We start from the raw sequence: 25,488 nt of genomic DNA, 5'->3' as shown, positions 1-25,488 counted from the left end.
AGGAAAAGACGGAGTAGCCATAGTATTCAACACAAAATACGAGGCTAATCTTCTTGAATGCCAGTCAGTCTCAAGTAGAGTAATGTGGGCAAATATGAGAATGGGGAACTGAACAATGAGACTTATTTGTGCCTATGGTCCCACAGAAGGTTCTACTAAGGTAGAAGTGCAGGAATTTTTTGAGGCTTTAGAAAAAGCAACTGACACAATGAAAAAGGAAAAGTTGGTCCTTGTTGGGGATCTAAACAGCAGAGTAGGAAATGATTGTGAGACATACAAAAATATTTTGGGAAAATTTGGAGAAAAGAGCAAAGCTAATAATAATGGCAAATATCTGTTGGATTTCTGCTCAGGACATGGACTGGTTATTACTAACACCATGTTCCAACATAAAAATGTGCACAAATTCACATGGAGAGAAGAGGCAAGGAATAAGAAAAGTCTCATTGACTACATTATTGTTCATAGTGATGTTTTCTCTCTAGTGCAGGACACCAGAGTGTACAGAGGATTTGAAATTGGAAGTGATCACTATTTAGTCTTGAGCAGGATAAAATTGAATTTCATATTGAAAAGAAAAACATGCAAGAAAGTTTTAAAGCGAATAAAAGTTGGGCAGTTCTCAGATGTGAACTGTAGACTAAAATACACAAAGATTATTGAAGAAAAAATGAAAGTTTGAGAACAGGAATCAAACCTTGGAGATTCAGTGGCAAACTCTGAAGAAAACATTGATTGATTCTGCCAGAGAGGCATGTGGTGAGATTGTCTGCAAGGATAAAAAAATCAGAACTCCATGGTGGACACAGGAAGTTAAAGAGGCAGTGAAGGAAAAGAAGAAAGCATATCAAAAGTTCCTGTCAAATAAGTCAGCTTGTGCTCTTAGAGAATACAGAGACAAATGCAAGAATGCTAAACACTGTGTAAAACTAGCTAAACAAAAGTCATGGGAGGACATTGGCAAGAATACAGAAAAGAAATATCAAGAAGGTGGCAAAAAATTCTGGAGATTGTTGAAGAGGAGGAATGGAGGAAAGAGTGCTGTAGAGATGATAAAGGTGACATGAAAACAGGAGAAAAAGATATCCTAGAACTATGGAGTAATTACTTTGAAAAACTGCTAAATGAAACAAGCAGTGATGACAGCACAGTGGTAAAAAACATTGACCAGGCATGCAGTCAGGAATACATATCCATACTTGAAGTAGAAAAAGCCATCAAAGGCTTGAAATGTGGAAAGGCTTCAGGAGTAGATGATATTCGACCAGAAATGCTGAAGTATGGTGGTATGAGTCTTACAGTGGCTGCACTGCATAGTTCAGAAAGGCTGGACAGAAGGACGAATTCCTGATGATTGGAGTAGAGCTCTCATAGTACCCATGTATAAAAAGGGAAATAAAATTGAATGCGAGAATTACAGAGGTATTTCCCTACTGAGTGTTCCTGGCAAGATCTATGCAAGAATACTTGAGAAATTGTTGAGAAGAATTGTGGAAGAAAAGCCTGGTGAAGTATAAGCTGGATTCAGGCCAATAGAGGCTGTCAGGATCAGATCTTCACTTTACGACAAATAGTGGAGAAATCATGGGAATATAACAAAGATCTGTATTTAAGTTTTGTCGATTTGGAAAAGGCATATGACAAGGTGCCAAGAGAGAAGCTATTCAATATGCTACAGTTATATGGTGTCAATGGGGCATTATATCAAGCAATACTTATGAGTTGTAAGTCAGCAGTTAGAACTGAAAGAAGTACAGGAAGATGGTTTAATGTTAAATCTGGTGTGAGACAAGGATGTACATTATCCCCTCTGTTATTCATTATCTATATGGATCACATTATGAAGGAAAGTGGTATTAAACATATCAAAATTGGAGATGTTAATGTCCGCTCTTTGCTTTATGCGGATGAGTGCAAACGGAAAACCTTGGGATTTTATTAACTTTTGTGGTCATGTAATAGATGTTAAAGATAAGAGATCATAGTTCTGGGAGTGATGGAGGATAGAGACAAAGCTTAGGAGGTCACACTGCTAATATTGTAAAAAACATCATAACAAATTATGGCAATGATGAGGAGGATCTTGTATGTAGAAGGCAAAAATATTATAGTTTCCTTGTATAGACCATTGTGCATAGATTTGGTTGCCTGGTTTTGAAGGGGGAAATATCCTCATCCCCTTGAAAACCAGAGAGAGGATCTAGAGAAGGGTCACTAAGTCAGTTTCAAGTCCATGAAATGTGGGATATGAAGACAGACTAAGGGAATTGTGAATAAAAAGGAGAAGGGGGGGGTAGGACATGATTGAGACTAAGTTTCTGAAGAGTTGTTATCAGATTAATGTGAAAAAGATTTTTCAGAGTAGAGAGACAAGGACCGAACAAGACGCCATCCCCTAGAAGCTTTATTAGTAGGATGTGAGCAAGAGCGAGGAGAAAGTTATTTGCATGGAGAATAGTTGGTGAGTGGAATGCATTTCCTGAAAGTGTGATGAGTGCAGAAACTGTGGATGTGTTTAAGGCATGCTTTGATGGAATCATTTTACATGCGAGTGTGGACCTCCCATGATGAGACTCAACACCACTGAGGTCTGATGTTGATAATAAGCACTTCACCATTATCTTACTTTCAATATATTAATAGTGCAGTTTTAATGATAATCTCTGAGAAGTATATTACGTAATTTGCTGTCTTTCCTAGTAAATGCATAAGTTGGTATATAATGGGATTTCAGCAAAAAAAGCCTAGTTATGAAATGCTGGAATTCTGGGTGTGCTCTACCATATGATCTTGTTAGAACTACTGGTCAAATTATGCATGAAATGGGCAATCACATGCAGTGTAATACCAAAATGCTTTGTTGAGAAACACAACCCAGTTCTCCAATCACATTTGACTGGGGGGGGGTGGGGGGGGGGGGGGGTGGGGGGGGGGGGGGGTGGGGGGGGGGGGGGGTGGGGGGGGGGGGGGGTGGGGGGGGGGGGGGGTGGGGGGGGGGGGGGGTGGGGGGGGGGGGGGGTGGGGGGGGGGGGGGGTGGGGGGGGGGGGGGGTGGGGGGGGGGGGGGGTGGGGGGGGGGGGGGGTGGGGGGGGGGGGGGGTGGGGGGGGGGGGGGGTGGGGGGGGGGGGGGGTGGGGGGGGGGGGGGGTGGGGGGGGGGGGGGGTGGGGGGGGGGGGGGGTGGGGGGGGGGGGGGGTGGGGGGGGGGGGGGGTGGGGGGGGGGGGGGGTGGGGGGGGGGGGGGGTGGGGGGGGGGGGGGGTGGGGGGGGGGGGGGGTGGGGGGGGGGGGGGGTGGGGGGGGGGGGGGGTGGGGGGGGGGGGGGGTGGGGGGGGGGGGGGGTGGGGGGGGGGGGGGGTGGGGGGGGGGGGGGGTGGGGGGGGGGGGGGGTGGGGGGGGGGGGAGAAGATGATGATGCTTGCTAAAGTTGATGGAAGCAGGAGAAGAGGAACTAAGAATTAGATGGGTGGATGGAATAAAAGAAGCAACCAGAATGCACCTGGAAATTCTGAAAGATATGGCCAGGGACAGATCTGAATGGAGAGTATATGTTCATATATTCTCCATCAGGAGTCGGAAACGACTTGAACGGAACATGCACACGATTTACTTTGAGCTGGAAAAAAAAAAAAAAAAAAAAAAAAAAAAAAAAAAAAAAAAAAAAAAATGCCATTACTATTATCAACTCCCTGATCATACAAAACTAAACTCGTGTTGTTCTCTCCACATAAGCATACACATCTTTCTATTGCTAAATGGTGTTGGTAATGATTAGTCCAGAGAAGAAATTAAGTATGTGTTTACCAATACTGTTATCTCTGTTTCTCAAACTTTTCTCAGAACATTTTTTTATGTATGGGAATTCATTTTCAAATTGTTTAGTTTTCCAAAGAGACTTTTTTTTTTTAAAAAAAAAAAAATAATAATGTCAGTTGTTCTTCTGCTGATTAATTTCTATGTTTTGTTAGTACTTTGAAATCTGCTTGTGTCAATATTTCTACTGCTTCACAGTGAAAAAGTGTACTTCATGTTTCTATTCCTGCATTTTTCTGACTCTATGCTACATGAGTAAATCATCTTATAGTTCACAGATATGGAGGCTAGCTGCGATATAAGCAGAGCAATCTGGCGAATAAGCAGCCGTGGACCAACAGTGCCTGAGCTATCAGGGCATAGGAGAGCAGAAGTGGCAACTCTGTCTCACTTAAAACCTCACAAAGCCCAATGACAACTCGGTGACATGGCGAGTAGTGCCACCATTAAATAAGTACCTGCTGGGGTCACTGCCCCTGACATTGGGAAGCAGCATTGTCAGTACTGACACAAGGTTGAAGCCAAATGATGATGGAAAGCTTGTGATCAGAGATTTGCAGATGGCAATATGATTATATTGTGTACGTCTGTATACTGCGGAGCAGAAAGCAAATGGAGAAACTACTGCTCTATCTTATCTCCAGAACAACCACCATGGCGAGCAAACCCTTAAAATTGGCCCCAAGTTCCGGCATCCCTTAAATGGGACAGGGGTGCGAAGAATCTCCGGGCTCAAAATGGTGTCCACTTTTAAAATTGCAACTTGGAATGTCAGAACTCTGTATGAAGCTGGCAAATTAAGAAATGCCACAAGAGAAATGAAGAGGCTGGGCATCCGGATTTTGGGAATTTGCGAGACAAGATGGCCAGGATCTGGAAAGTGTCAACAAGATAATACAACAATGTATTACTCTGGGAATGATGAGAACAAACATCGACATGGTGTAGCTGTAATAGTAGATGAAGAAATCAATAAATCAGTAATAAATTGGATTCCATTTTCTGAAAGGATAATGCTGTTACAACTTCAGGGAAACCCCGTTAACATAAATATCATCCAAGCTTATGCACCCACAGCTGACAAAAGTGAAGAAGATGTTGAAGAGTTTTATGAACACCTAAGAGATTAAAAACCTAACAAAGAAACATGATATAAACATAGTGATGGGTGACTTCAATGCAAAAGTAGGAAGAGGGGGTGATGGAGAAATTGTTGGCAAACATGGCTTAGGCACCAGAAATGACAGAGGAGATCGCCTAGTCCAGTTCTGTCAGGAAGAAGATCTAACAATAGCAAATACCTGGTTTAAACTTCCACCCAGAAGACTGTACACTTGGAAATCGCCTCAAGATAACCAACACAACATTGTCCGAAATCAAATTGATTATATACTGATAAATAAAAGATTTCACAGTAGTATAAAGAGTGCAAAGACTTATCCTGGAGCAGATATCTCATCAGACCACAATCCCATAGTTGCAGAAGTACGTCTTAGATTAAAATCAGCTAAAAAATCACAAAAGAAGAAAAAGAAAATTGATGTAGAAAAACTGAAAGACCCGCACATAAATAAAAGTGCCAAGACACAGCTTAACCTGCGATTACAACAGATTAACATAGAAGAAAATAAAAGTGTGGAATCTCTTTGGAATAGCTTAAAGAATGCCATCGTAACAACAAGTATTGAAGAAGTAGGTTATGTGAATAATATAAAACAACAGGAATGGATGACAGATGAGATTCTTTCTCTTATTGATACAAGAAGAATGTACAAAAACAAAGACCTAGCCAGGTATACAGAAACACATAACATCATCAAGAAAAAAATAAAAGAAGCCAAGGAAAATTGGATGAAAAATTTATGTACTGAAATTGAACTGCTTCAGAAGAAACATGATAATTTCAATCTGTATAAGAAAATCAACGAAATTTCCGGAAAAACTGAGGAAAAAGCAAATAGTGTCTCTAAGAGACGAAAATGGAAAAATAGTTCTAGAAGAAGAGAATAAAGCACAGATTTGGATAAAATATGTAACAGAACTTTTCAATGATACTAGACAGAAGCCTATAAATATAAAAGATAACAATTAAGGACCAGCAATCATGAAATGCGAAATAGAGAATGCTATACGAACAAGTAAAACAGGAAAAGCCAGTGGACCAGATGGTGTGCAAACAGAATTTTTAAAATTAATAGAACCAGATAACATCAAACTTCTTGAAAAACTATTTAATGAAATATATGAAAGTGATGAATTTCCATCATTGACTCAAATCTACATTTATCACTATCCCAAAGAAACCCAAAGCGAATTCCTGTGGTGACTTCTGACTTATTAGTCTAATGAGCCAAACATTAAAAATATTTTTGAAAGTAATTCAGAATCGCATTTATAGAAAAAATGAAGAAACTCTAAGTGAAACACAATTCGGCTTTCGGAATGGTTTTGGTACTAGAGGGGCCCTTTTCTGTACCCAAATATTGATACAAAAATGCATAGAAAAACAGAAATCTGTCTTTATGTGTTTCATAGATTTTGAAAAAGCATTCGACAAAGTCAGACACACTAACTTAATAGAAGTCCTTCAACAAACAAGGCTAGACGAACAAGACATAAGACTAATAACAAATCTGTATTGGAATCAGTCGGCTACCGTTCAATTAGACAACATTACCACCAGTGATATTAACATCAAAAGACGAGTGAGACAAGGATGTGTGCTCTCACCACTCCTGTTCAACATATACGCAGAGGTAACCTTTAAAAAAGCATTGGAAGAATGTCCAGAGGGAATCACAATAAATGGAAAGATTGTCATCTACGATATGCAGATGACACCGTGCTAATTGCAGATAACATTATGGATCTCCAAAAACTCATTGACAGAGTATACATAGAAAGCCAAAGAATGGGAATAAATGTAAACATCAACAAGACAAAATACATGATCATCAGCAAACATCCAGCCTCATCAATGAAACTGACACTCAATGGGAAAAATATTGATCAAGTGTCAAGATATAAATATCTTGGTTGTTGGCTTAATGAACGGTGGGATCCAGAAACAGATATAAAGACAAGGATTGAAGTTGCACGGCAGTTTCATGAAAATTAGAACACTATTCTGCAATAAAGACCTAAACATGGAAGTCAGATGCCGAATGCTGAAACGTTACGTGTGGTCTATTCTGCTCTATGGAGTTGAAACATGGACATTGAAGGCGACAACCATCAAGAAAATCGAAGCCTTTGAGATGTGGCTATACAGAAGAATGCTAAAGATATCATGGACAGAAAAAATTACTAATGAAGAGGTCTTAAAATCCATTGGCAAAGCTAAACATCTTGTACAAATAATCAAGAAATGAAAAACATCATATCTTGGCCACATCATGAGAAACAGCAAATACCAACTTCTACAAACTATTTTGGTAGGAAGAATTGATGGCAAAGGAACTAGAGGAAGAAAAAGAATATCATGGTTTGACAACATCAAGACGTAGAAAGGAAAGAGCAGTGCACAACTGCTCAGATTAGCACAAGACCGCAGTTTGTTCGCCAAGATGGTCGCTGACCTTCGAAGATAGCACAATAAGAAGAAGATAGTTCACAAACGGAAAACTACAAAGATTCAATGTTCTTGCTCCCTACCTACTACTGGAACAGCAAATGGACTTACAAATATGAATCTCTTAATCCTCCTCTTCTAAAACTCCATGCACACCTGTTGCAACATAAGCTAGGGCTTGCTCTACTGTACATCTGAAATACAACTCATACTTTAATGATCAGAGGGGTAACTTGTTCTGCAGATCAAATGCCACTTTGCCATACACACACACACACGACAAAATGAGTCTACAATGTTCATACACCTACAACTTGAGAAAATGACAAAATGCCACGTTTGGTAACTAATTACCAGATATGGTAATTTATTATAGTCATACATCTACCTACTTTTGCTTTACATGGCAGTCCAATCATGGCACATGAATGAAGCTGGAGAATGAAAACAATACATGTCACATGATGTGATGCTGTAATCTTCACAAATCTGCTTACCTTGGAGAGTAAACTTACTTAAACAGTCAATTTTGAACTGATTCAATGTAATTCAATGCTGTTAATTTCTCTCAAACAAAAGATGTTTTCATAAGTAAACTCACCATTTTCAAATTTTACTTTCGCCAATCTACATAAACTAGTTGGCTGCTCCTCAGGTACAGATGAAGAAACCAGAGGATGCTGAGCATTGCCAGATTTCTGATGAGTTGATGCAGTTTCACTGCTTGAAATATTATTCCAATGTTGTGGTTCAATACTTGGTGTTGCAAATATATTGGATGCCTCTGTAGGAAATTCCCACTGTGACTGCCTAGTTCGTTCATTGATGTAAAAATATCTCTTGTGTTCCCTGTATGGTAAGGTATTAGGAAAGGAATAAAGAAAAAAAAGAAACCAAATGAAAAATACAAAAGTAGTTTTTACAATAAATCAACAATTGCTGAAATATGCAAAACAAAGTTAATAATTAAAGTATGCTAGCATAATTATTGTATTTATTAAAAAAAAGTTTTATGAAATCTTGTATCCAAGTATGCTGGATTAAAATTACTATATTTTATAATGGCATTAAGATAATATAAAATTTTTTATCAAATTAAATTAAAACAAAGTAAACTATGCTAACCAAAAGAAAAAAAAAAAAATACCACCACATTTCTGAGTAAATAATACTAACTTTAGTTATTTACACAAAAATTATAATTTTTCCTCCCCTTATAACTATAATGAACATATATTTTTAAAATCACTTGCACTTCAGATATGTTGCCACACTTTATCAAATTTGGTAATACAAAAACTCAACTGCAAATAACTTTGGCATATTTGACCCGGTTTATATTAAACACTTTTTATTATATATATATATTTTTTTTTTCAGCGCCATCTATAAATTACAACCCTCTTAATAGTTTTGGGATGGATTGTGTTTGGGATTTTGAAAAGATAAGCATCAGCATGAGGTTACACTGGTGAATGTTACTAATCTAGACTACTAGATAGAAAATGGAAATGCTAATAGAGCTAGCCAAATCTGTGCAAATCAATGCATGGGTGTACATTTTCTTCTTGATGAGACACCAAATTCTCAGCTTATGGCTTTACAATGCATAAGTATGTTAATAGCTTTGGATGATCCTGCCAAAAATATACCGTTCATATTTAATATACTAAAAAAAAACTACCCAGAAACATTTTTTCAGGCACGGTTCCTCAAAATAACATTCCTTACAACACTGGAAATCATTTATAAAGTAAAATATCCCTTGACTAATGCAATACACCAACTGCTGTGCAACATAACAGCTAAAAGTTGGATTTCAGTTGGGGACATCACATATAAGGCCTCTTATTATTAGCTGGATGCAGTGTGATTTTCCATTTGTATACAAACATGCTACATCATTGCATTTTACAATACTTTTACAGCATGACAGCATTTACACAACAAATGACCAGCAGTCATTGGGGCATAGACTGAGAAGCGCTGCTTTGGAGAAAAGCAGTAATTTTCCATTAAGTATTAAACAAAAATATATTTTGTTTTATAATTAGCAATACTGTACAATTTATGTTTAGTTTATAAGATTTAACTCGGTGTACAGTTTTAGTCTGAATTGGTGTGTGTTAAATCTTTACTAGTGAAGTAAATAATGACAAAAATTAGTAGCTAAGATGTCATTGTTCAGGAAATTATTAATATAAAAGACTTGAAATGGCCCGTGCGGTTAGCCTAGTGGCTGTGTGCTTCGCAACCATATGCCTGAACGATCTTCCTCAGCCATAGCCAAGTTAGCTGGGTCTTGGGCGTGGCCAGTAGGGTTTTCCCCAGTTTATCCTGGGGTTTTTCATCCCCAAAGCAGGCAAACTGGCCTTGAGAACTCAACACTACAGACATAGGATACAACGGAGTGTAGGACTGACCACCTCATCCTGTGAATGGTTTGAGGTCTGATGATTAATAAACCCTTGACACCGCAAGGTAAAATAAGGAAAGGAAGATGAGATGAAGACCTGAAATGTTTGTGGCAATAAAGGTGGAAATGCAATCCTGCATCCCTCCTTCTCAAATGAGGAGGGATGTAGGAGTGAGTGAGTGAAGATGATTGAGAATATGAATCATAGAAGTACAAGCTAGAAGAAAGGCAACATAAGAATTAAAAAGTAAAGAGAATAATAAAATGTGAGAGACTTCAAAGTGTAACAGCTCTGAATATTTAACGACAAAGCAGAGCCACCGAGAGAAATTTTCGGGCCCGTGACAAGTCTGTGGTCCGGACCACACTTAAAAAAGTGCATCACTTTTGTTTAATAAAAAAAAGTCATAAAAAACAGTAAACATTTATTTAAAAAAAGTGTACAATAAATTCAAAATTCGATACATTACATACCATACAAAATACAAACATTAAATAAAAAGAGAATTTTAAAATTTTTATTGTCTCATCTGTCTCATCCACTTCCTCACTTTATGGTTAGCGAAATCTTTAATCACCTTGTCATAATCAATTTTCATTGCCAGGTCATGTTCTATTGATAGCAAAGCTAGACCATTTAATATTTACTGTGAATGCAATTACTAGCTAGCGCAGCTGACTGCAACAACCTTGCACGAACGCCTATTGACGTCATCACCCGCTATAACTACAGTGATCCGTGCCAAGAGAATCAGTGTTTTCCAGACACTCACGGCGAGCTAAAAAGCATAGTCGCCTGTCTAAAACAAAACACATTCTCGATATGCCATTATCCTTTGTCATTCTTGTATCATTACGAGAATTAAAATCATGCATTATAAACACGGTTATGTGACAAGTCAGGGCCTGTGACAAAAGTCTCAGATTTCACTCCCTCTTGGTGGCCCTGTGACAAAGCATGAGCATCTGGTGAGAGCGGTATACAGCAGAGAAGATTAAGAAAGTTGAGTGGAAAGAATAAGGAAGTATGAGAGAGAAAAAAAAAAAAGGGGGGGGGAGAAAAGTGAAGGACATTTTCATTATTAGGGACATGCATGATAAGTGCATAATGCAATCATGTTTTCCTAGTGTGAAAAATAAAGGATATCACTGATGCTGTTAGAATGTAAAGAGAACAAGTGAACAAGTTAATACTTCTGACAATATTAATGACGTAAAAGGTGATAAGAATGAAATGCGAGATGATATTAGTTACTAGCAAATGCAAAAAAGAAGGGTAAGAGTCAAGACTAATTCTACTGATAAGGTATGATAAGAGTGAAGATTCCACATTCAGATTTGAGATCTGAATGGGACAGTCATTAAAAGATGCTTAAGCATAAAGGGATGCAGCAATTCATGTATACCAATATAATTAGTTCAATTTAGGGAAAAAACTATCGGCATTAGTGAGACACATGGATAAAGGAAGATAACATTGTTACAAAGATAGAATGTAGAGGATATTGTATTTTCAGAAAGGATAACGAGAACAGGAGAAGGATAAAGCATGGTTATGGGAAGTGATACACCTGAATTCTATTTGGTGCAAGATAAAAGCCAACAGGACAAATATATATATATATATATATATATACAGTAAAACCCCAAAGTTATGGGGTAGGTGGGACCAACAAAAAGCGCGTAAGTCGAATTCGCGTAACTCGGGGTATAATTTTGCATGTAATTTATATATACAAACATACAATTGGGACCAAAGGTTTACAAAAATACCTATATTTTTTTAAGAAATATTCAATCAAAGGTGAGTTAGCCAATCTCATACGGAGGCAGCAGGGTTTTTTCTCCCGGAAACTCAGGTTTTTCATCCCGCATGCAGACAAATCGGCCCTTCAGAACACACACAATTTACAGACAAAAAATACTAGTTGTGGTGGGCGGTAGATGGCGTTGATGGAGATGATTCGTAGTAGAGGTTCGGTATAGTGGTTGAGACAGTTGTAAGTATCCTCCCGTGATGAGTCTTCAGACTCCTTGGAGGTATCAGAAATAATAATAATCATAATTGTAGTTTTTCGTACATAAAAAAAAGAAAGTTATTTCGATGTCAATGGTTTCATAAAATCCAATAGATTCATCTGACGGCATAATGTCTTTTTCTTGTCATGCAAAATTTCTTCAGAGCAAGCTAATGATTTTTTTATTCCTTGCCTTTTACCTATAGTTCATTCCTCATTAGAATCTATGTCCTCCAAAATCTGTAAACCTTTCTTTTATGATTGTTCTTACTGTGGATTCCTGTAGATCGAACTTCTTTGCTAGCTCACAAATTTTCATTCCGCCTTCAAAATCCTTAATAATGTTGAGTTTTGATTCCAAAGTCAATGTTTTTCTTTTCTTGCTAGCTGTAGAAGAATCGGACTTGCTTCTTTTGGAAGACATTATTATTTTTTATGTGATAAAATTTTTATCAAGAACATAACATTAAACAATCGCAAGGTTTTAGACTATATAAAAATTGTGTATGAATGGAGACTGCGTGAAACACATCAGTGCTTGTTCACAGCATGTGCGACACTGGTAAATGGGGCTGGTACCTGAAAGATAAGTAATGGTGAGGCGGAAAGCGGGACGGGAATGCGCACATATAAGGAACCACGTAACTCCGGATTCGCGTAAGTCGTGGTATGACTGTATATATATATTGTCCATAACCAAAATAACCACTTTCTCTCCAACAAAGAAGGTAGATGAGATTGTGAATTTTTAGCTAAATGGGTATATGTTTAACTACCAGTGATTATGACAAACCCAGAAAGTAATGGGTTAATGCTATAGCATAAGAAATTCCAATGATGGCAGCAGTGCATGAAAAATAATACAGGAATGTTTGGTCAGTTCAGTGAAGTAAATAATGACAAAAAAAAAATAGTTGCTAAGATGTCATTGTTCAGGAAATTATTAATATAAGAGACCTTAAATGTTTATGGCAATAAAGGTGACAATCCTCCTGACCCAGGATCAGGAGAATCATCAGATGAGAGTTAGGCTGATCAGTGACTTATTAAGGAGGAGCTGTAAAAATAAAAAATATAAAAAATAAAATAAAAAAACTAGGATAACAAAGAGAAATGTGATTAGCAAGCTAAGTACCATCATAAAGGAAAATCAGATTATGAGAAGAAATCAGCCAAGCACCTGTAAAGGAAATCCTAGTTCTTTCATTACATAGGCAATAAAAGAATGAGTACATTCTTTTATTGCCTATGAAAATATGAAAGTATGAAAAATATTTTGAGAAAGATAACCAATGAACATTGATGAGAAGCTAAAGGGATAGCTGAATTATTTAGCAACAACTCTGAGGGTGCATCATCCAGTGGAGATAATATTGTAGCTGATGTGATCAGTGTATACTATTCTAATACTGGTACAAGAATTGAAGGAGCTTTGTATATTATGAAAGTCAACATGAATATAGCCATAGGAATGGATGGATATCAGCAAACATTATAAGAAATGTATAAGAAAAATGGCAGTTCTCCCTAAACAGGCAATTTAATTTTAAGTATTAGCACCGTGAAGGTCCAAAGTTATTGGGAAAAAGAGAAAGATGGCTTCAAGACAGAGGTAGCAAATTATAGACCACCCGGTGTCTAAAGAGTGGTGGCTGTGGTGACTGAAGTACTGCAAAAGTTGGCAAAGGACAGAATTCGAGAACAGATGAATAGGAATATGATACTTCATGGAGATAATATGGCATTGCAAAGGCATATAACAGAATAAAGCAAAGAATCCTATTACATAAACTGAAGTAAATGAGAATGGTTAAATGAGCTTGATTCATCTCTACAATACACTGCTTTCAGAGAGTAGTATGGTAGAGATAATCAAGAAGGTAGATGACTAGTTGTGTTACAGCGTTCTGTACATTAATGTTATCACAAATATTTTGAGTGGGATTATGTAGTTGTTTGTTGACAGTTATCTCGCAGGATGATTTAAAGATAACAGCACATGAAAAAAAAAAAAATAATAATAGTTACCAATTCGAGTTATGTATTTTGGATGAAAAGACAAGATGTATGCATGTGTAGCATGGATGTAAGTGGACATTATAGTACAATAATGCTTTGATATGACCACAACTGGACTACTGTTTACAAATCTGGTGACTAGGTTTCTTGGGATTAAGAGGGTAGTGGAGAGGATCCAGAGCTAAGTGATCAAAAAGGTTGACAAAATGAAGGCTATAGGTTACCAACTTTAATTAAGAGGTGCAAAAAGTAGGGACATGACAGAAACACATAAGTCATAAAATGGTTTTTACACAGTAGATGAAGAAAATTCTCAATATATAACAAGATGAGAATTAAACTTCTTGCTTGGAGAGATGGTGAATTTAAGGAGAGGTATGATAAGCATTCGGTGAATAATGGTTAGAAGTATTTCTCCCAGAATGAGTCTTTAGACTTCATGGAGATACATAATACCATGTTTTCTTATCTTTCTAAGAAATTGCATGCCTATAATGTGAAAGATTTAATTATACTATATTTTGTTACATGTTCAGCTTTAACTGCCTAGCTTAGTAAATACTCAAATGATTAAACTTTACATTTCAAGAAAAAAAAAAGACTCAGCTCATTTCATTCTACAATGTAGAGAAAGCATTTTCACAGATATTATGCATGTGACATGGTAGCATGTATGATAGAAAATGATCTGTATGATTAATTTTCAATATGAAAGAATCACAATAAACCAGTGAAGTGGTGAAAATGAGATGAACAAATATCAAAGCTGAAATGGTTGATAATTCCAGGTATCTTAACTACTTCACATAGGTTTAAAAAAAAATAATCTTTCTGAGCAATAAATACAAACTGTTATATTCAAGCAATGACAATCAAGGAAAAGACGGAGTAGCCATAGTATTCAACACAAAATACGAGGCTAATCTTCTTGAATGCCAGTCAGTCTCAAGTAGAGTAATGTGGGCAAATATGAGAATGGGGAACTGAACAATGAGACTTATTTGTGCCTATGGTCCCACAGAAGGTTCTACTAAGGTAGAAGTGCAGGAATTTTTTGAGGCTTTAGAAAAAGCAACTGACACAATGAAAAAGGAAAAGTTGGTCCTTGTTGGGGATCTAAACAGCAGAGTAGGAAATGATTGTGAGACATACAAAAATATTTTGGGAAAATTTGGAGAAAAGAGCAAAGCTAATAATAATGGCAAATATCTGTTGGATTTCTGCTCAGGACATGGACTGGTTATTACTAACACCATGTTCCAACATAAAAATGTGCACAAATTCACATGGAGAGAAGAGGCAAGGAATAAGAAAAGTCTCATTGACTACATTATTGTTCATAGTGATGTTTTCTCTCTAGTGCAGGACACCAGAGTGTACAGAGGATTTGAAATTGGAAGTGATCACTATTTAGTCTTGAGCAGGATAAAATTGAATTTCATATTGAAAAGAAAAACATGCAAGAAAGTTTTAAAGCGAATAAAAGTTGGGCAGTTCTCAGATGTGAACTGTAGACTAAAATACACAAAGATTATTGAAGAAAAAATGAAAGTTTGAGAACAGGAATCAAACCTTGGAGATTCAGTGGCAAACTCTGAAGAAAACATTGATTGATTCTGCCAGAGAGGCATGTGGTGAGATTGTCTGCAAGGATAAAAAAATCAGAACTCCATGGTGGACACAGGAAGTTAAAGAGGCAGTGAAGGAAAAGAAGAAAGCATATCAAAAGTTCCTGTCAAATAAGTCAGCTTGTGCTCTTAGAGAATACAGAGACAAATGCAAGAATGCTAAACACTGTGTAAAACTAGCTAAACAAAAGTCATGGGAGGACATTGGCAAGAATACAGAAAAGAAATATCAAGAAGGTGGCAAAAAATTCTGGAGATTGTTGAAGAGGAGGAATGGAGGAAAGAGTGCTGTAGAGATGATAAAGGTGACATGAAAACAGGAGAAAAAGATATCCTAGAACTATGGAGTAATTACTTTGAAAAACTGCTAAATGAAACAAGCAGTGATGACAGCACAGTGGTAAAAAACATTGACCAGGCATGCAGTCAGGAATACATATCCATACTTGAAGTAGAAAAAGCCATCAAAGGCTTGAAATGTGGAAAGGCTTCAGGAGTAGATGATATTCGACCAGAAATGCTGAAGTATGGTGGTATGAGTCTTACAGTGGCTGCACTGCATAGTTCAGAAAGGCTGGACAGAAGGACGAATTCCTGATGATTGGAGTAGAGCTCTCATAGTACCCATGTATAAAAAGGGAAATAAAATTGAATGCGAGAATTACAGAGGTATTTCCCTACTGAGTGTTCCTGGCAAGATCTATGCAAGAATACTTGAGAAATTGTTGAGAAGAATTGTGGAAGAAAAGCCTGGTGAAGTATAAGCTGGATTCAGGCCAATAGAGGCTGTCAGGATCAGATCTTCACTTTACGACAAATAGTGGAGAAATCATGGGAATATAACAAAGATCTGTATTTAAGTTTTGTCGATTTGGAAAAGGCATATGACAAGGTGCCAAGAGAGAAGCTATTCAATATGCTACAGTTATATGGTGTCAATGGGGCATTATATCAAGCAATACTTATGAGTTGTAAGTCAGCAGTTAGAACTGAAAGAAGTACAGGAAGATGGTTTAATGTTAAATCTGGTGTGAGACAAGGATGTACATTATCCCCTCTGTTATTCATTATCTATATGGATCACATTATGAAGGAAAGTGGTATTAAACATATCAAAATTGGAGATGTTAATGTCCGCTCTTTGCTTTATGCGGATGAGTGCAAACGGAAAACCTTGGGATTTTATTAACTTTTGTGGTCATGTAATAGATGTTAAAGATAAGAGATCATAGTTCTGGGAGTGATGGAGGATAGAGACAAAGCTTAGGAGGTCACACTGCTAATATTGTAAAAACATCATAACAAATTATGGCAATGATGAGGAGGATCTTGTATGTAGAAGGCAAAAATATTATAGTTTCCTTGTATAGACCATTGTGCATAGATTTGGTTGCCTGGTTTTGAAGGGGGAAATATCCTCATCCCCTTGAAAACCAGAGAGAGGATCTAGAGAAGGGTCACTAAGTCAGTTTCAAGTCCATGAAATGTGGGATATGAAGACAGACTAAGGGAATTGTGAATAAAAAGGAGAAGGGGGGGGTAGGACATGATTGAGACTAAGTTTCTGAAGAGTTGTTATCAGATTAATGTGAAAAAGATTTTTCAGAGTAGAGAGACAAGGACCGAACAAGACGCCATCCCCTAGAAGCTTTATTAGTAGGATGTGAGCAAGAGCGAGGAGAAAGTTATTTGCATGGAGAATAGTTGGTGAGTGGAATGCATTTCCTGAAAGTGTGATGAGTGCAGAAACTGTGGATGTGTTTAAGGCATGCTTTGATGGAATCATTTTACATGCGAGTGTGGACCTCCCATGATGAGACTCAACACCACTGAGGTCTGATGTTGATAATAAGCACTTCACCATTATCTTACTTTCAATATATTAATAGTGCAGTTTTAATGATAATCTCTGAGAAGTATATTACGTAATTTGCTGTCTTTCCTAGTAAATGCATAAGTTGGTATATAATGGGATTTCAGCAAAAAAAGCCTAGTTATGAAATGCTGGAATTCTGGGTGTGCTCTACCATATGATCTTGTTAGAACTACTGGTCAAATTATGCATGAAATGGGCAATCACATGCAGTGTAATACCAAAATGCTTTGTTGAGAAACACAACCCAGTTCTCCAATCACATTTGACTCACCCAAATTTGATATTTCTTAGTATGTCTTTTTCAACTTGGAATTCAATGAATATTAAAAACCTTTGATAAAACTTTCCTACAATTTTGCTTTAAAGTCATATTAAAATCACATTTTTAAATATGATTTTGATCTAAATTATATTTTATAATCACTATTCATTTCTTGAAAAGTCAAAATTATTATTCAAATATAAATGCAAAACACATTAGAGGTGAGAAAGATTTCCTTGATTTTTCAGCTATGTTGAAAAGAGGTGCAGAAACAGAACGGATATATTGCTGAATAAATTATATAGAAATGCAAGTTTCTTTTGTTTCTTTCTTTGTAAAAAGGAATAACCCGAACAGCTGTTTTAATATTCAATGTTCAGAAAAAGATAATTTTAATACTGCAATTCAGTGAACTATCAATCCTAACAAGACAAATTTTCTCCTTGAAGGGAAGTATTCTGTCAAAGTCTGCTGCATTTCACTAGCAGAACTATGTTCAAGATTTCAGTATGTCATCACTTCGCAAGAAATAAAAATTATCAAATATTCTCTCCATGTGCATACTTCTTTAAGTCAGAACTTTTTATTTAGTGTGGATACATTTGCACAGATACAAGAGTTTCATTTCAAAAGTTCTACACAGCATGAATGCATGTACAGTAGGATGATATAATAGTGTCCATCTTAAAACGAATTATAAGATGGATTAAGTAAAATACATAGTGAGCTTGTTTTCTGTTTCTGGGATTCTTGTTCTACAAAGGCTTCAAAACAGAGGAAGAATATGACTCAGGTCAGGTATTGCACAAACCTGATTGTTTGTGGTATGCTGATCAAAACTAAAAACTGATGTGGGGAAAAACTCAAATGAGATTCACAATGCTCTGCATGAAGTCTGCGAGTAGTGTCATGGATCACATCATATTACAAGATGCCCTTGCTTCAAAGAAGCAAAGGCATCTTGCTTTTTTGAAGCACAGACAATCATTAAAGATAATCGAAGAAGTGGCAGGCCATTAGCAGATATGGATCACGAGGTTACAGAATTGCAACAAACATCTCAAACAAATGTCAAATTTCTGTCGAATTCTGCAAATATAATTTGACAGAAACAACCAATAGGCAGCTTACAAAAGAACTGCTGCAGGAGGGAGGAGGGGTATTATTAATGACAGCTGAAGAACTGCAACCAATAAAAACAGAAGTCAAGGAAAATTGTAGATCTGATGAAAATGGTTCATTTCATTTCAGGTTGTCTGGTGTGAGATAGAGGCCAACAGGAAAAGACCTAGGGGGTCCAGAAGAAGATGTAGGCAGCATGCATCAGCAGATCAGCACAGTGACTGCAGGCCAAGCAATTATCATGAGAGACTTCAACTATGGCGATATAGATCGGAAGAAGAAGAGGGCACATGGCAAAATGGAAATGGAATTTATACGGTTACTAAGGGATAATTACTTGAAACAGCACATGATGGAAGGAATCAGGGATTTGAGAGTGTTGGATATCGTAATAGCATCAGAAGATTTGTATATAACTACAGTAGGACTCTAGCTCTGATTGGGGAAAGCGTTTATACAGTCTTGCAAATCCAAAAGAGTTTTTTTTTTCGCTACACAGCAAGTAAGAGAAAGTATGATTATGGAAAGATAACTTTACTCAGTGTTGATGGTAGGAAAATGACAGAAGCAGAAGAAATAGTTCAGTTACTAAGTGATCACTTTGCAAGGCTATATCATTCAGGTTGTCACCTCAGTAACTGCAAAGTTACTGAGGTGACAAAGACTATGTGTGCACTGAGGTAGATAAACTGGAGATACTCAGTATATTGAAAAATATCAATGTGAATATAGCAGTGGGCCTGGATGGTATGTGAGCTCATGTGCTATGAGAATGTGCAAATAAACTGGCAGTGGCTGACAAAGTTGTTTAATCTGTCTCAGCTCTGGCACAATTCCAAGAAAGTGGAAAGAGGGTAAGACAGTTCCATTACATAAAGGTGGCTCCAAGACAGAAGTAGCAAATTACAGACCAATTAGTATTTCTGGAGTGATAATTATAGTACTGAAAAAGTTGGTTAAAAGTAAAATTCAGGAATGAGGAGATATGAATAGCATACTCTATAGGGAACAGCATGGCTTGGTAAAAGGTAAGTCCTGCCTCAGTAATTTATTCATGTATAAGGTGACAACAAAACTGGATAAAGGAAATGGCTACACCATGATACTTCTGTACTTTGAGACGTTTGACAGAGTAATGCATAGAAAACTAATACGAGTTGGAGCAAATGGGAATGGATACAAGGCTAGCGACATGGATTTGGGGGAGGGAGTAACTGATAGACATCAAAAGGTGTATGGTGGAACAGAACCAAGGTGAATGAGAGAGACTAGTGGAACATCCCAGGGCCCAGTACTACGACCACTACTCTTTAATTTGTACATTAATGATATAGCAAAATTTGAAGGGAGATATTCAGTTTGCAGATGATGCAAAATTAGAGAAGGCAATATTGATAAAGGTATGTAGATATCTTACAGCATGATTTAAATAAATTGGTAGTGTGGGCAAAGGACAATGGTTGCCAATTCAATGTTGTAAAATGAAAGACAATGCACTTCGGGGTGAAAAGATTACATACTTTGTATTATATTGATGGTACTAGTTTACAGCAAAGTGATAGGGCTAGGGATGATGGTGGATAGAGATTTGAAATTCATAGGACATATTGCAGAGAGTTGGCAAAATAGCTCAGAAGATTATTTGGATGCTGAAGAACACATTGACAAGTAAAGATAGAGAGGTTATTATCCAAAATATTATTCCTGGAAAATTTTCCATGTCACTCCTCTAAATTAATATTAATTTTTATGGCTAATTTGCCTATTTTTCTTTAGGAGTATCCTTTATGTAATGTCATTGGCTTTTTACTCAATTTTTTAAGGCATTACTAATATTTTAGAGAGACAGATACATGAAAAATATATGGAAGGAATAATTTTGGACATACCCTTGTAAGATGTTCGAGGTTGTCTTATTTTGTAGCAGCATCAGACGTATAACGATAAACATTTATATAAATGTTTATCGTTATACAGAAAGAAAAATGTGGGAGCTAGAATTGCAGATAAAACAAAGGTATATGGAATTAAAAACTGAGTTTCCAAGGATGGACTGTAAATTCTTTGTTGGAAAAAAGGTGAAAGGTAGAATATTTTTAGGGGAAAGGAGAAGAATAGAATATGATGAATCAAGATTAGGGGTCAAAGTAATGGGGTGCAAGCCATTACGGAATCAAATGACTCGCACCCCGTTACTCCCCCCCCCCTCTTTCTGTCATACTTCCATACTGCTATATAAATGTTTATCGTTATACACCTGATGCTGCTCCAAAAGAAGACAACCTTGAAAATCCTACAAAGGTATGTCCAAAATTATTCCTTCCATATATCTTTCATGTATCTACATCTCTAAAATATCAATAATGCCTTAAAAGAAACTGAGTAAAAAGCCAATAACATTATACAAGGGGTACTCCTGAAGAAAAATAGACAAAATAGCCATAAAAATTATTAATTTTTATGGTTATTTTATTATTATTATTCTTTATCAGTATTTCGAGATGAGTGACAAAGCTAGTGACAGGTATGAGGATAAGTTGAAGGTGTGTATGGGTTGCAGAGCTTAGCTAATCGGTGAGGGGATAAGATGGAAACTTATAAGTTACTAAAGGAATGCTATAAGATTGACATAGAAGAAATTTTCCAATACATGAAAAGTAGAGGGAAAACAAAAGGGTGTCACACTTGGAAGTTGTCTAAGAGTGTGGTTAGTAAAGATGTGCAGACCAGGTTCTTTACTTGGAAAGTAGTGAATGAATGGAATGGATTGCCAGAGGTGGTTGTGAGAACTCCAACAGTGAATAGATTTAAGGAGATGTATGATATGTATTGTGTTAAAGAATGGAGTGTGTCTCAAGTGATGAGTCTTTTGACTCCATGGAGTACCCATATAAATAATAATAATAATTTTTTAAGAGCTAGAATTGCAGATAAAACAAAGGTATATGAATTAAAAACTGAGTTTCCAAGGATGGACTGTAAATTCTTTGTTGGAAAAAAGGTGAAAGGTAGAATATTTTTTGAGCAGTTTCTGAACAGAATTCTTGCCATAAACATGGAGAGAAGATTTTGAACCTAAAATGAAAAGCCAATCTGCATAGCTGATTGACTTTTCAAGGAAATATCCAACCTCTTCTTTGTGTAAAAAAAATTGATGTCTACAAAATTATGTTAATGATGATAATGGCTTACAATAAGAATGAAGTGACAACAAAAGATGAGTACCTGTAGAGGCAACTGACTGTGAAGCAGCATATTACAGGAAGTTTCTACACAATTTTGTGCCTGAAAATTTGCATCAAATATTATTATTATGTGACACCTCCAAGGAGTCCAAAGACTCATTGAGGGAGGAGCACCTCCTACTCTACAACTCCTCCACCACTCAAATCCACCAATTATACAGTGAACTGCAACTACAGCAATGTGCCATCTACTGCCCACCAGCACCACTAGTATTTTCACAGAAAATCACAAACATCCATGCTCACAGTGGGATTCAAACCTGCAGTCTTTCGCTGGAGAACAGATACGCTAACCACTCAGCCAACCAGGCTGGCTAGCTAACATATGAGGGGATATGACAGAAACTTGTAAATAACTTTACATGTTCATGGCTGGAACCTTCATTCTGCATAAAAATGAGACTTCATGTTTCATGTGAGGCATCTCAAGTATGGATAATAAGTGCTTTCTCATTTTCTGTACAGTTCTGACATGCCTCCCAAACTTCCATCTGTTTGTTGAAAACCACTTAACAAAAATAAAAGTTTACCAACAGGAAATCATATTTAAAGTTTGGAACCATGGTTTGTTAAATAAATGTTTCATTTAACATCTGTGCATATGTAGAACCTTGGAAATGACCCTTGTATTTTGTATTACACATTACGCAAGAAAAATTAAAAAAAAAAAATTAAATGCTTTCTTTCAATCCAAATGAGAATGTTGCAATTCAACAATAAAAATAGTACTGTGTAATACTAAATTGAACACTTCTTCGTATTAACTTAAGAATTTTCCTAATTATTATTTATTTATTTTTTTCTTCTACTGACCTAATGTAGTAATAAGAACTCTTCAACTTTTCAGTTTCACAGTACTGAAAGGTCAAATTAAACTGATGATGAAGACTCAAATGGAGAATGAAATGTTGTCAAAACTTTTATTACAAAATGAACTAGGCTATATTTTTTCCAAACATCCTTTGCATAAAACTGATAAAATTTAGCATTTTTGATGAAATTTACTATTTATAATCTTTACTAAAAATAAGAGCCACTTTAATTTTTACAAAATGATGCAAAATGCTACTATTATGCCAAATTCTAAGATGGTCGAGAATACACTAACAATCATTGCATATGTTGTGTAGCTGCTATTCATCTTGTAAAATGCTATTGCACTGTTATTAAGTGAAGTAATGACTACATTAATGCTAAGTTTTCTTTTCTGTTTTTTTTTTTTTAATCAACAGCAGCAGATTATAAACATGTTAGTTAAATCAATAACTGATGATGCTTCTTTGTGAAGGCACCAGAAACAGGATCAGTCAACCAAGAAATATAAACCTTTGTCATTTTCTTGCAGCAGTTCTTCATTATATAAAATCAAGGCAACTCCTTCCTGCTTTAATTATTACATTAAAACCTTCCCTAAAAACTTACTCATCCACACACACACACACATTTTAATGTTATTTCTTTCAAGCAGATTTCATTTCAAAATGAAGCCTTTACCATTCACAGTATAGACTTTTTAAAATCGTGCTTCCTGTAATTTTTTGCAAACACTTCTGAAATAATGCATCTAAAAGGCTGTTTTCTCAGCCTATCTACCTAACCATGCTCAAATAATAATGCTGCTTTAAAATTGTAAGTGGATTTTGCTGAAAATCTGTGAGAATCTTTACTAAAACACACTGATCCATTTCAATTTTGATTTAAACTGAAGAACTTTTGTATCTAAATTATATACTAACATATAAATTATGCTATATGCACACTATCAAATCACTAAAATGTTTAAGTATGCAAATAAAAACAAAATTTATTAATATGGAATGGCCCCAATTATTACAACAGTTCATGACTACAAGGCACTAAGTGATGATAACTTTTAGTGTAACATTACAAACTAAAACTAAAATTTATTTTTCGCTTGGTTAGACTATAATAAATTTAGTTTAATCCTTTATCCAAGTGTGAGCAAACAAAGTTTGCACCTGAATATATCTTCAGGACTGGGGTAACGTAGTACAACACCGGGCAACTCGTAGCAAAGGTGGACCAAGCTAACATCACTCCTATCTCAGTATCTCCCATAATGCAAAACACATCTCCTTGCGGATATGTATAATGTTATGCATTAAGGGAAGGGCCACTATCCAGACTAGTTTCGACATTTATTGAGGTCTCTTCAGTGGGAGCCAGGCCCAGAGTGGAGATACCAGGCAGAAGCAATGGCGAGGTCATCTTTACCTATAGGAGTTGACAAAAGGTGTGCCACCTTTTTATTAAATTACTCTGGATTTAGCTTTGCTACGAGTTGCTGATGTTGTACTACCTTACCCCAGTCCTGAAGATATTTCCAGGTGCAAACTTTGTTTGCTCACACTTGGATAAAGGATTAAACTAAATTTATCAAAACTAAAATGTTGTCATTAATACTGCTCCTTACTTGAGAGTATAAACCCTAGAAATCCTTTTTGTGATTTTATTGTGCAAATAAAATCATAAAAACTAGGCATTCAAATTACACTAGATTATGTGCCTCACTTTTTCAGAATCTCCGAGTTCATTACCTGAAACTCATTGCGCCTCCAAATTACATCTAATATTTTGCAACAAAACAAAATAAGGAAATTACAACGTATACTAGGATATACATTAAAATAAATTTTAATACACTTTCAATATTTCGGCAAAGAAGTCACGTTGTCATTTTCACAGAACTTAAAAACAAGACGTGCACGCAAGCACAACAAACAGTAAATGAGGACAAAGCAGGAAGCTATCCTTTCTCCTAAAAGTCCTGATGGTGCTCCCTAGCAGGCAATGTCAGTATTTTTGGGCTGAAGGTCTTCTCATGTTGGTTTCCCAAATTTGGGGCAGTCTCATGCCGCCAAATTTGTTGAGGCTTGGATTGTTTCTTAGGGCTGAGGCTGATTCCATGAAAAGCCTTTCGTATTTGAATTTACTACGTGTATTATCGTGGCTTTCTTTCACCGCATTCTATGGCGGGCATCCAGCGCATGGTCTGCAGGACCAGAGTGGCTGTATTGGTGAAACCGGATGTAGTCCTTGTGTTCTGAAATTCTGATATTAGCTGTCCTGCCTGTTTGGCCAAAGTAGGATAGCTTACAACTGCAAGGGACCTGGTATACAGCAGGTAGGTCTGGGGGGGGGGGGGGAGGTTGGTCTTTAGTAGAGCAGATAAGGGATGCCAATTTTTTATATGGTCTGCAACAAGTTAAGTCATGTTTTTTTTAGGATTTTTGTAATTTTTTTCCAAGGTGCCTCGGATATAGGGTTTGGTGATGGATTTAGAGTAATCCTTGTGATGAGGATGGGGGGGAGGTTGAGGTTTATTGGTTTCAACATTTTTCGGATTTTTTTTTTTGGGGGGGGGGGGGGGGGGAGGGGAGGATTAGCCATTGGCTGAAAAAGTGTTGAGAATATGGTTTAGTTCTGTGGTTAGGGCATTGTTCATTTGAACAGATAAGTTTAGCCCTGTTGTGTAGTGTCTTAATGACTCCATATTGTTG

The 25,488-nt window shown here is 36.7% G+C and overlaps 1 protein-coding gene across 1 annotated transcript in view; it reads right to left on the bottom strand.

The window, feature by feature from the left end:
• Nucleotides 1–7,920: 7,920 nt before the first annotated feature.
• LOC150092545 (uncharacterized) overlaps nucleotides 7,921–25,488 on the bottom strand; it is a 335,783-nt gene continuing 318,215 nt past the window's right edge. The window contains exon 13 of the mRNA XM_090414232.1: nucleotides 7,921–8,230. Coding sequence (XP_090270358.1) covers nucleotides 7,921–8,230 — 310 coding nt within the window. The remainder of the gene's footprint in view (nucleotides 8,231–25,488) is intronic.

Source organism: Typopeltis vanoorti, chromosome 25 (assembly GCF_054136105.1).
Source record: "Typopeltis vanoorti isolate ZY-2024b chromosome 25, IOZ_Tvanoo_1.0, whole genome shotgun sequence".
In the NCBI taxonomy this organism is placed as follows: domain Eukaryota; kingdom Metazoa; phylum Arthropoda; class Arachnida; order Uropygi; family Thelyphonidae; genus Typopeltis; species Typopeltis vanoorti.
The sequence above is the reverse complement of the archived record's forward strand: the minus strand, read 5'-3'. Positions and strand labels throughout refer to the sequence as shown.